The 13,057-nt window shown below is 41.1% G+C and overlaps 1 protein-coding gene across 1 annotated transcript; it reads left to right on the top strand.

The window, feature by feature from the left end:
• Positions 1-5,733: 5,733 nt before the first annotated feature.
• LOC140948098 (uncharacterized) lies at positions 5,734-11,702 on the top strand. The gene is made up of 2 exons (XM_073397327.1): positions 5,734-9,936; positions 11,090-11,702. Exon 1 carries the CDS (start codon positions 5,750-5,752, stop codon positions 9,914-9,916), a length of 4,167 nt encoding a protein of 1,388 aa, XP_073253428.1. The 5' UTR covers positions 5,734-5,749; the 3' UTR covers positions 9,917-9,936; positions 11,090-11,702.
• Positions 11,703-13,057: the final 1,355 nt, after the last annotated feature.

Here is a 13,057-nt window from a genome sequence, read left to right as displayed (position 1 = left end):
TGTGTGTAATAAAAAAAGTTAATTGGATTCGCATTCAGTCCGGGCCATAACCATTTCTGGATACTCTATGACGTCATCAAAAAGGGCCTCTGGTGCCGAAATTGAGGAAACTTGTTTACTACTCTTCTTTGAGCTGTAGCAGATTTAGTCCTCAGTTATATCCCATGAAACCTTGCAAAATTAAAGGCGAAGAGTGACGAAATACAGCAAGCGATCGATAGGTGATAGCTTCGGTTGTGATTGGCCAGAAATTGTGTGGAAAAATCGAGCAAAGGGGCCGCTAAAGGGCTTTTTGGGAGGGTACCGATTGAGTAGCATTTTTTTTGGTTCCTACAAAAAATATTTTCAAAAACTACAATACCTGGTTATGGCCCCGACTGACATTTGTAGAATAAAATTCAAAAGAGAGGGTCTCAATGGGGTGGTGGCTTTTACGGTTATCGGCTAAAATTTTGGCTCTTTTACGGCTATCGGTTAATTTTTTTCAGTTACGGTTAACAAAAAAGTTAAAAATTAATTTCTTTTGTTTCAAAGAGTTAGATATTACTAAACCTGTATTTTTTTTATCTTTAAAGCAAAATAAAGGTCTTAGGATCATCTCGGAATGAGATAAGCTATTCATTGAAAAATTTTAACATTTGATAGATCATACTTTTTATAAACTATTCCACCTCAAATATTATTTTACGTATAGAAATGTTAATAGACAATTTAAAAATAATCTTTGTGAAAAAATAAAAGCAGACACGCGAACGCCCAACTCAAGGCCGGGGCGCGACACTCATTTATAACAGAAATGGACGTTTTCACACTAGAGACGGATTATTCGTGTGAGACGGCTTATCCGTCGCCTGACTTTATCCGTCAATTTTGACGGACAGTTTGAAGAACGATTATCCGTTTCAGATAGCCTGCCTAAATCGGAGAAGTGGTGTCTGTGGGGGAGGGGGCGACTGTACACAGGCTAGTCTCAGATGGATAATCCATTTCTAGCTCTAGTGTTAAAACTGCCAATATCAAAATTCCAGTGTCCAGTAGCGAAGGACTGTACAGAACGACTCTCTGCCATTGCCTTGTCCATAGGCCTCAGTATTCCGCGCGGCTAATGCGTTTCGGGTCACGTGGTCTGAGCGAGTGTTTTTTTCTCAGATACGCCACCGAAATGCCTTGACCGAGATTTCGTGGGAAGACGCAGTACAGGGAATAGGCATGGTAATGGCAATGTCTATAGTTGTTTCACTATTATTTCGAGGGCATGACCTCCTGAAAATTACAAATATTAATCGCCAGCAAGGAGCCAGATTTTTGCTATGGAAAAAACTTGATTATTCGAGAGGGCGGCGAAAATGGAGCCTAGGTCTAGGTCCACATCTGAAAGGCGCTTGGCCTAACGTGCGTACGGAGTTAAAAGTAGCCGGGAAATAAAAAACGCAACCATAAGCGAGTTTAGCACCTTCCTTAAAATTAACAAATCTAGGGAACAATTTCTTTTACGGTTAACTCTTTTTTATCATTTTTACGGCTAACGGTCAAAATTTTTCAATTTTTACGGCTATCGACTAAATTTTTGGCCGTTTTACGCCTATCGGTTAACCCCATTGAGACCCTCAAAAGAGGATAATCCCGTAAGTAAATTAGTTAAGCAAAAAAATAGGAGTGTAAATTATAGGAATAAATGTGACTTTTTATATTTTGCAAAAAGACTTATTTCCTTTTTAATGTCTTCAATGCATTCAGCAAACTGTTGTCAGCCTGCATTGCAGACGTAATTTAACCTCGGTTAGTAACCATGGTAACGTCTGCGAAGCAGCGGCCATATCCTTGTCCTGGGAACCCAACGGACTCAACAAATTACCGGAAATGCGTTTTGGAATTTCTTTTCATCCTGATTGGCAAATCGACAATGGCCTTTTTACTAGGCCAATCATGACACGTACTCAAATTCTGGTGCACAGGTTGGGGCCAAGAACAAGGATTTCAGCGCTGTTTCGCAGACGGAGTTGACTAGAAGTTTAGTTTCGTTTGTGGTGCAGGCTAACTGCTGTCTACGTTCAAGCTTCTGATTCAGCCGCAAGCCTGTACCATGTGATTGTTTCTGCGGGGCTGGCTACTGATCAAATCCCACCTTGCCGCCTCTACCTGAGATGTTAGCTTTTCCGCCGAGACGGATATCACTCCCACCGAGTTGGCTCGAGTGATAATACGACTTTCCAGCTATTATTTGCATTTTCTTTATCCCAAGAATTCCGAATTACCATCTTCGCAGAGACGCTAAGGGAGAAATAATGCTTCCTAAACCAAAACCCGACAACCTGAGGCTAAGGCCAGTCTCAGTTACTACAATGGCGATGACCAGCGCCCTTTGTTCTTGTGGAAATACGAACTTTAAATTCCATACATCACTTTAGGAGAACTATTAATAGAAGGTTTTTCTACCCTATTCCAGGCTCCAAGATAGTGCTGTGCACAGATCGTGACTTCGAAAAAAGCGTGGTGGCTCTTTATATTTTTGCTTGGCTTGTTGTCCTTACGTTCCCACTATCTCTGAGCCTGACACAGGCAAAAGGTTTTCTGAAAAGCACCCCCTTCATTGGCACAAGGCAAAAATATGTAAATCAGAAGAAAATAATTTTTATTCATTTTTCGTCCAGTCACTCATTGACATGACAAAAATGTTTAACATGATTAATCGCTGACAATCATTCGGCGGCCCGCAAAATACCCCGGGGGTGAGAATCAGCTGAGAGACCTTGGCTATTTTGAGTCTAGTCCCTGGGTGGTCTCTCTTGTCCCGTTGCCCGCGAGAAGTCTGGGAAAAGCGGGCGAGCGAGTCTCTCTCGCTGACGTACATCTCACGAGCAGAGAACGCCTAGGGCTGAGGCTGGGCTATTTTCTGCGGATCCGTGTCTATTGTTGATGTTCTCGGCGCTGCTATTGTTGGTGATGTCTGCTCTCCTATTGAGGGCGAGCTAAGTCCCAAGGTAGGTTAGTCACACGAGTGGTTAGTGTACAAAAACTGATTTGCTTTCTTTGCCCTTGAATTAGCAAATTCACTTCCGCTTTTGATTGCAACAATTCGTGCGGTTGATCACCCTTTAAATAATCCAAATATATTCACGAATTTGAGTTTCCTGCATGTAATCATCCTCTAATAGATTTTATTTGAAGAAATAATGTCACTTAAAAGGCCTTTGGTAAAACAGAGACGGGTTTATATCCATCTCACTCCAGCGGGTTGTTTGTAGAATAATCCGAAGACGGTCTGCTTTTAATCGTTTATTTAGACCGATTTTTAAGACTTATCACTCTGAGTCGGATATATGAAATCAGGGAATATACAAGTCGAGTATAAAAGCTGATCCGAACAGGATCATCTTCTCTAGTGGTGTATTTGGAACATCCTGAAAGGTTGTTGATGCTACTGCGAAATTCTTAAAGTCCGTCAAATGGTAACCACACAAGCGAGAGCAATATTAACCTGATGTCTTGAATGCACAAATATTTTTAAGGTATGCTGAACCAATATCTTTGCGTGACAATTCAAGTAATTGTGCTGATTTGCATTTTACCCCACTGAACTGCAGTTATAGCGAAACTCACGTTGACGTTTTAAATGTACCAACCCTTTTGTTTCACTCGTTACAAATTTGAATAACAAAAACAATGTTTGTAAAAAGTTATGTCTCCTGTGTTAATGTACATATTACCTGCGATCAGGCGAGATTTTTTTCGTCTCACGTACAAATTTTTAAAAAGAGGGAAGAAGGATATACATGACTGAATTTATTGTAATCGCCACGCGCTATATATTTTTGTTACTTAAACTGCGAATTACTTTTGTACCGTTTCTTACGGCGGGCTCTGCAGCGAACACTCGAGTGAACGAATGTCACAGTTTAACCGACCGAGCTAAAAACCCGACGCAACAACACCGTGACTCAACACGAGTCGAAAAATCAGACTTTTTTTTCACTCGTACGAGCGCACAAGTGGTGTTGACTACACCTCAGGTAGTTTAATAAAAAATCTATGTGCGTATGTTGGATCAATTTAGGTTTCGGGGAAACTCCCCACCTACCCTCCCCTAACCCAACATTTTGTCCTAAGTAAGAAGTAAGTGTTAATGATGACTTAGGGGAGGGGTAGGTGGGCAGTTCCCCAGAAATCTATATTGATCCAGTATGTTTTGATGCTGTTTTACGTGACGACAACTTTAAAGACATCTTTTGATTTAGGGAAACACACTGACTTTGAAAATGAGAATGAGAGACATCGACTCCGTTGTTGTTGTCTACCTCACTTTTGTCATCATTGCCTTGGATGGACGAGTACAGCACATGCATCCAAGTGGAAGCGTAGTGCATGCATCCGATCTCATATCTCTGGTTGACAGTTTATCTCGGGAAACTTAATTTTTTAAGTGTGACCGATTTTTCCATAGGTAACTTACGTCGGGGAAATTTTATCGTCTGCAGGGGCTTGGATATGTCTAGTCTCCTTCGCAGCCGTTTTCAGTTTTCAGTGGGGCACTAGTTGCCTACGTCTTCGCCTTTCTTCACCTTGCACGTTGAATTAGCGTAAGAAATAACAGCGAGATAAAAGAAATAAACGTCTCTTTGATCAGCTGGATCCCTGCGCATCTTGCCTTCTTGAATTTACGCTCCAAAAAATTCAACTGTGCGTAAAAACCTTGGGAGCCGATATCAGTAGTGTGATCTTCCCAGATGTTTTACCTAGGTAAAACAAAACCCGAGATTAATTTACCTCGAGCGATTTTTGATGAATTTGCCCTAGGTAAATTGGATTTACCGAGGTAAAAGTCTGTAGTGTGACCACGGCTATTAATATTATTTTCCTCCAAAAACGTGCTGTTCAGACAGCCAACCTGTTTATATTTCTAAAGGCTGGTTTTTACTAGCGACGGAGTCGGCGTCAACTTGAATTACTTGCAAAATAAGACATCACGTCTTTGTCACATTCGACGCACGTATGAGAAATGAAAAATGTAAAAATAAAAATGTTCTAGAAGTTTAAAAACCTGGATTCGAGCCTCGTCAGTCAATCTGAATGGACTGTTCTGTGAATTGAATTGGGGGTGATTATAACAGTAGCCTGTTCCAGACATGATAAATCTGGGAACAGCATCAGAGGAAAACAGAGGGGAGGAGGGGGTTTGGGGTGGAGCTCAGCTTCACTCCCCAATATCTGATATCTAGGATCAGTCCAGTGTATCAAACAAAGTATTAACAATTACGTGATCTGAAATTTATCTAATTTTTTTATACCAAAGCTTTGAAAAGAAAGAGCCTGTTGCTGCCAAGAATTTACTTCAGCAAATTTTACACAAACTCTGTTATTCGTTAATTTTTAATTTCATAAGTTTGAAATAAGCAATCATTTTTATGACGTAGACACTACAGTTAACAAGTCACAGTAACATTGGCCATTTCTGCCTCTCCTTGATATATATAGTGAGTCTTAGTGCCTATCTATTTATACGTAAAATACTTTTTTACGTGCAAGTTATCTAACGCATCTTCACGTGAAAAGTCGCGCACTAGGAATCACTTTCATAAAGAGGCAGAAGGCAACTTAAAATAAGCTAATGTACTGTATCAAAAGGTTTAGAACATTCATGTTGCTTTTAAGCCAGATTTATCCACGCATATTTGCTGCAGAATAGAATAGTAACAGAAACAACTTTGCACTGTTTTTCTTTCCGCTGCAGGAATATATAGTGGCCCTTTTCATGGCTGCCGCAGCACCATCAGCCCTGGCCAGTTCTGTGGAGAAGACAAATGGAGCCAAGCTCAGCAGGCTTCTCATCGACGGTGGAACAACAGTTCTTAGAAAGATTTTTGATGGTCATCATCCTCCTGCAAACTTGATTACTGACTTAAATACTAATTACCTCATTCTTAATAATCTCTTAAGTCGTCGAGTTCTGAATGGCCATCAGTGGGACAAACTATTCCCACCGCCGGGAGTCGCACCAGACTCCAAAACTTTTGACATCACTCTTCTTTTTGTCCTTCTGACCAACATTTGTAGACTAACCCCTCCCCCCTCAGGATGGCACAATGAACCACTTCCAAGTGACACGTCACGTGAGGCTAACCTTGCACGGGTTAAGCTCTATCGCAATTTCTTGTATGGTCATGTAACAACCACAGGTTTTGATACACCAACTTTCTGTGCTCAGTGGACCAAGATTAGTGGTGTTCTTGTGAGCCTTGGCCTTGATCAGGCTGAAGTAGATAGGCTGAAGGCAGAGAAAGGTGGAGAGCAAGATTATATTGACGTGTTGATTAAGTGGGCTGTTAGTGAAGAGGATATCAAGTCACAGTTGAAGGCCTTGAAGAACATTGAACAGTCTCAGACACAATCTCAACAGGCCATAGAAGACATTGCAGTGGGTCTTCAAGAAGTAAGGCAGGCGGTCGAAGAGTTAAGACAACAAAGAGACGAGGAAAAAGATGCAGTCCTCCAGAAACTTGCCAGGTCAGAATTCAGAGGGGACATTGATTATTACGTTCAACGATTCCAAGCAGATACGCGTGAGTGGGTATTTGACAGAGTTCAGAACTGGCTGGACGATACAAGCTCTCAAAACCGTGTGATGGTGATCAGTGGAAATGCAGGAATGGGAAAATCTGTCATCGCAGCTGTGATTTGCAAGAGAATGCAAGATGCCGGCAGGCTCTCGGGAAGTCACTTTTGTCAATACAACAATGTACGTTATCGTAAGCCGCAGTTAATGATTCAGTCTTTGGCTTGTCACTTGTCCCATGCCCTTCCAAAGTACAGGGAAGCTCTTGTAGAACAGTTAACAAGAAACCAGGGTGCAGATGATCTCAACAACATTAATGTGGAGGAACTGTTTGCATTGCTTTTCAAGGAACCTCTTAGTCTTGTTAGCGATCCCGGACGAAACATGCTGATGGTGATAGATGGTCTAGATGAAAGTGAATATCAAGGGCGAAATGAGCTTCTTGAGGTAATTGCAAACCAGTTTTGCAAACTTCCACCCTGGATTCGTTTTCTTGTTACAACTCGCCCAGCTACGAACATTGCAGAGAAATTGAAACATTTAAAGCCATTTGAGTTACAGTCTAATGACGAAAGGAATCTAGAGGACATCAGAATATATTTAGAACGAAAGGTAGGATACCTGTTTAAACCAGAGGATAAAGACGAACTTGTGGAGAAACTTGTTTTAAAATGCGAGGGACTGATACTGTATGCTCATTTTCTCGTTTTGTTTCTCACTGAAAATAAGTCAGTTCTTAGTCAGGAGGAGCTTGATGACAGTTTGCCGTTGGGAATTTCTGAAGTCTATCATTCTTATTTCAAACGCCTGGAAAATGAACTTATGAGGGAACTTGACATGAAGGAAGAAACATTCCTCAATTTGCTTGCTGCCATTACTGCTTCAAGAGAACCCTTACCAATTGCTTTTGTTTCTAGGATATTGGTACCAAGAACTAATTCAACACTTGCCAAACGTAAGGTACGAAGAGCCTTGGGCAGTGTGTCCGCACTTCTCCCCATCCGCGATGATTGTCTCCATGTCATTCACAAGTCAGTTAAAGACTGGTTGACTGACACCTCATGTTACGGAGAGCATGAGTACACCATGGATGAGAATGACGGACATCGTATACTAGCCGACCTCTGTTCTGAAGAACTTGATAAACTAAAAGAGAAAAGCCTAGAAGACGTGAATTTTAGCGCTACCGACCGTTACGCACTTTATCATGGTGCTCGTCACATGTTGCACTTGGGCGTTGACATCAAGGCTCGTGCGCTTGATGACTTGATAGCGACCTATTTGACAGATTTACAGTTAGTGTATGCCAAAACCTGTCTACATAGCACAACAGCCGCGGAAGACCTTCTTTGGCTTCAAAAGCGAAAGATAACTATAGTGCTATCACAAGAGAGGAGATGTATCTTGGACACCCTGTTATTTTTGTTAAGAAAGTACCTTCACAGATTTCCCTTTCGTCTACACATTTTTTTACAAACCATGCTGAACCAAGGAGGAAACGTGTTGTCCTGTCAGGCAATGAGTCTCTTTCATAACAAGTATCCTAAAATACCATATATGGAGGATGTTCATAAGACGACGCAGCGTAGTGGTGTTGTGGCTCGATTTTTATGTTCATCGTTGGTGGTCTGTTTGGATGTCTCACCACAGCTAGATTATATGGTGTGCGAGTGTTCAGATGGTAATCTTCAGCTGTGGTCTCTTCAGACAGGTAGACTTGTGTGGATTCGTCCAGCCAAAGTAACAAAGAATCTTGTTATGTTCATGTTTCCGGCTTATAGAAAGCTGTCGTCCTCAAATGTTCTTTCGCTTTATCGCTCTGTGGTTTTCCACCCTACTAAAGACTTTGTTTTACCCGGAATCCTCAGTGACGCTTATACTATTGACGGTAAATTAAAACCGCTTTTTCCAAAAAGTGAATGCTGCTTCACTGTTTGTTCAGTTTCCAGAGACAAGACCGCGTTACTGACTAACTGTCTTGATAACACTAAACGCCTTGTCTTGTGGAGTTTGGAAAATGGCTCAGAGATTTCTAGGTTTACGAGTGATCAAGATATCTTATCGTTTGCCTGGTCTCATGATGAAAGGCTTCTTGCAGTTTCCCATTCCACGGGCATGATTTACTTGGTCGATGCGATGGATGGTTTCAAATCTCTGGCACGGACAACTACCCCAGAGATTTGTGGAATGTTGAAGTTTTTGCCTGATCGTCGATTCCTATTTTGTTGGCATTGGACCAACAAAATAGTAGAAAATAGAACAACCCAAGAGCTTCGCTCGTACTGTCTGAGGGTCAGTGGGGAGACCTATCACACATTTGGTTTAGATGTTTTTTCCGATGAAGTGTCTTACAGTCACAGGGAATTCGGGTCTTGTAGTGACCGCGGATTTTCTTTGGGAGACCTTGTTTTCTCAGATGAAGCTTCCAGCATTAATTTTGTTCTTAACGAAGAAAGTCTGTTGCGGTGCGAGTGGAGGGAAATAGAAATGGTGAATACCAATAACCTTACTCCCAATAATCAAGGCAAAGTGACTGGGATTGCCTTCAGTTCAGATGGCAAGTTTGTTTATGTTATGAGTGACACGTTGGTTATCTCTTGGAGCATGACAAGTGGAAAGCTTGAAGAGAAGAACAACTTCGAGAGTGCAAGGCCTTTTTGTTTGGTTGCTGTGAGAGGAGGTGTTCTAATTACAAAGGGAGGTGGCGCTTTAGAGTTGTGGGATGATCACCTGTCTGAGTGCCTCAAAAGATGGAACAACCTGCCTGGAATCAAACATGTGATTCCGTTATCGGACAATCGAGTAGCATTCGTAAGAGAGTGTGGAGTAGAAGTCTTGGATACCAGCAGTGGAGAAATGATGTCAATCATCCCACTATTGCACGGAATAACTCGAGTTATTACATGCAACAGTAGATGTCAGTTGTTGACCAGTAGTGCCTCTGATTCCCTTCAGCTGGTGGATAACATGGCAGTTGTTTGGAAAAAGGAGTACAGTCCGGCGTCCTTTGTTACTGTAAGAGGTGCGGTGTTTTCCCCTAACGAAATGTTTCTTGTCCTGTGGACAAATGAGCCCACCTACGTACTGGATGCTGTTTCAGGACGCACATGCTGTACGTTGCCTATTATGGGCTTGGAAATACCTGTGGATGGTTGTAAGTTTGTCAACGACGAGGAGTGTGTCATTGCTGTTGATCTTCCTTGTTCTGTTCAACTGTTTAACGTCAAGTCTGGCGCCCTTCTCAGTGTAATTGATGTCGAAGGTAAAGTGGCCTGTTTGACAGCACGTCCACAACTTTTCGCTATAGGCCTGGAGAATTCTTCGCCAAATTTCAAAGTCTTCAAGGTGCATTTGCCGCACAATTAGATCAGCTGCAAGAGCAAAAGGTTTGTTGCTTACATATTTCTCAATGACAATCGCTATCTGATCTTCACAAGAATCTAGACTAAAGGGGTACAAATCAGAAAACATAGAAGGTGTCGAAGCACCTTGTTTTTTTTAGTGTGAACACTTTAACTTTTATGCTGTCGTCTTTATTTACATGGTGATATCACAGTTAGGACGCAAGGGATGGCGCTTGAATGAAAATCAAAGTGAGTTAGCACAAGTTTAACATCCACTATTGAGGTTCTCCGTTTGGAAGCCGAGCTCAGCAACAGGCGTACTGCTCACTTTATACACATTCCCAACACATTGAGTCTCGTCTCGGCCAGAAACAACCGCAAGCGAAAATTCTAATAGCGCTTCTCTTAAGTCAACTTCATTTTAATAATGGTACTTCAGATTTTTTTTTTCATGGCGCCATCTTGTTACGCGCAGTAAGAGATGTCAGAGATGCGCAGTGCAAAACCAGCGAATCAGCTTAAGGCAACCTCGTCCCCAGGGTCTTCTCGCTTTCCAATATGGCGGCGGCCATATTATCTTCTTTATAACTCTAAAGGTCATGTTCATGTCAGGTCGCCAAAGTTCCCATGCGCAACGTAAATATTGGTGATATCCTTGATCATTTCAAAACCTCAGAGCATAGTTAATAGAGGGAATGGTTATGAAACCCGACAAAGTTCTTTGTTGTATGTTTTTGTTCTCTTTTTTGGCCTTGACCCTGCACAAAACACAATAGTTGTTTACTCCGTACTGAGGAACTAACCAATAGAAACGTGCTGGTTACGTAATTCATGCATAACGTATGAACGCAAAACAAAAGATTGTGCAGGGTCGTGGACCTTCTAACATAAATCTTGGCAACTTTGTTTGCTCCTTTGATGTTTGCCGGGCTTCATAACCAGTCACCTCCATTAACTATGCTCAGAGTAACGGTCTCTTTCTTGACTCTATGAACCTCCTGTTGGGGGAGGGGCGGGGTGCGGAAGAAGGAGAGAAGGCTTTCGCCCTTTCCCTTCCCCACATAAGAAAGGGTTTGCTCTCTGGCTGACTTAAGTTTTCACATTATTTGACTTGGCAAAGAAAACCAGCAATACTTTCGTCATGTTTAAATTGTCTGCTGTGTAATGTTTTTCATATTTTTTGTTGTTGTTTCAGATATGACATCATGTTAAGAAGGCGAAATGACTTCCACAGCCGGAGTGAACTCGCAGAACACATCATGAACGGTTTTACAAAGCAACTTAATTCAATAGCAATTTTCACTTTACTATTTATACATTTATCAACAAATACTGTTTAGGTAAGGTCACTGTTGGTTTAGGTTAACATAAACAGGAATTAAATTTCAACGTCTGTAAAAGAGCTGGTTAACCCCGGCCGGAGTCATCTATGTATGCTGCTGTTTGTCCAAGTGGTCGCTGCAAAAATTATTCAGTGAAAATGCGACTTGTCGTTCTAATGCGCGTGCACATTGCCACAATTGCAATTGTGACGCAACTCGATTGCGCCAGAAAGCCACATTTTGAATCTCAGGCCAAGAAGGATTCTAAAAACAGATTAGTTTACGGAACTCCTTAAACAGTTTTTAATGAAAGTAATGCAAAGAAAATGAACAAGATGAAGGATATTTACAGCTGATCCCAGGTCAGTAGCTTGTCAAAGTCAATGAAAATTCGTGAACACAAAACAAATGTAAAACGGTGAATGCTTTACTGCGAAAGGAAAGTTGTCTTTGACAGCTTTCTCATTAACCGTTTATTTTTAACCCATCGTAACCCACCCTAATTTTTCCAGAATAATGCGCACTATACATACCTCCATGACTAGTACATCTTAGTTTGAATTTATCGCATCTTTTGAATGTAAAATATTGGCAATACTCACACTGAAATGTACTAGTCATGGATATCTGTATTGTCCGCATTAATTTGGAAAAATTACCATAACGTCAAAACAGTGAATGTTGGAGCGCAGATTTTTGACCGGTTCGTCGGATAGGTTTGTCTTGAAATTTCAAGGTGTTACAGTGAATCAATCTTAATGAAAGTTTCGGACATTTTTATATACATTATGAAGATTATGTGAAGAGATTTTGAAAAAATTCGTTCGAGTCGTTTCGGAGATATACAAGAAAGCGCTAAAAGTCCAAATTCTGAATGAAGTTGCACTTATACAGATGGTGAGAAAACAGGTTAGATTTCAATATCGCATGAACGAAAGTACACCAAAATTTCCTAGCATCAAAACATGATATTAAGCATCATTCTTACGCTACTTAAGAATAATTTGAGTCATTTATAACGTTTTTATTACATAACCTATCACGGCTATTGAAAATTTAAGGTTTGAAATATATTTTCGTTTTATTCGAATTCAAACATACAGAATTTTTTACTTCTTACGGAGATTCTTTGCTAAACACCAAACTTTAAGTTCCTAGTGTTGGATTTTCAGTAGCAGGTCTAGATCACACAAAATTCGGCTTTTATCAATTTCAAATTTTTTGTTTATTGTTGTCATAGTAATATCGATTTTACTTAAAACTACCTTTTCACAAATTTCAATCCATAGCCAATAACTGGTGAAAATTTTATAGCGATCGGACAAGGAAAAAACTACTTTTAAGGCGATTGAAAAATATCGGTATGGCCTTTGAAAAGACTGTATCGAAACACCTTAAAAAAACCATCTACGCGAATCTCAGCGGCATGAAGGACTCCGTACATAACAAAAACTACCTCGTAGGGCACATTTTCGTTTTACCCCTGGGGATTCCAAACTTTCGGACAGGAGGTTGGGGGCTTAAGTGCAGCAACTTCAAGAACATAAACACGTAAATACCGAACGTGAAGATTAAGTTATGACATCTCTCAGTTCGTCAGTAAATATCGCTAATACATGTTGCTCTTATCATATATCAGGGGTTGGGGCTTAAAAGACGCCGGTGGGGGGGGGGGGGTCTTTCTTGGGGCCTATCAGGTGTAAGGGGCAAAGCACGTAGCCTGTTCACAGACCCCTATTTTCTCAAGTCCGTAGAGTGGGCATGATAAAAATAAAAACCGCAGGGGATTTATTGACCCCTAGCACACGGGGATAGGGGTGGGGGAAGAAGAAAAATTTAAT

Source organism: Porites lutea, chromosome 1 (assembly GCF_958299795.1).
Source record: "Porites lutea chromosome 1, jaPorLute2.1, whole genome shotgun sequence".
Classification (NCBI taxonomy): Eukaryota; Metazoa; Cnidaria; class Anthozoa; order Scleractinia; family Poritidae; genus Porites; species Porites lutea.
Note: the sequence above shows the minus strand (reverse complement) of the source record. Positions and strands in the feature narration are given on the sequence as shown.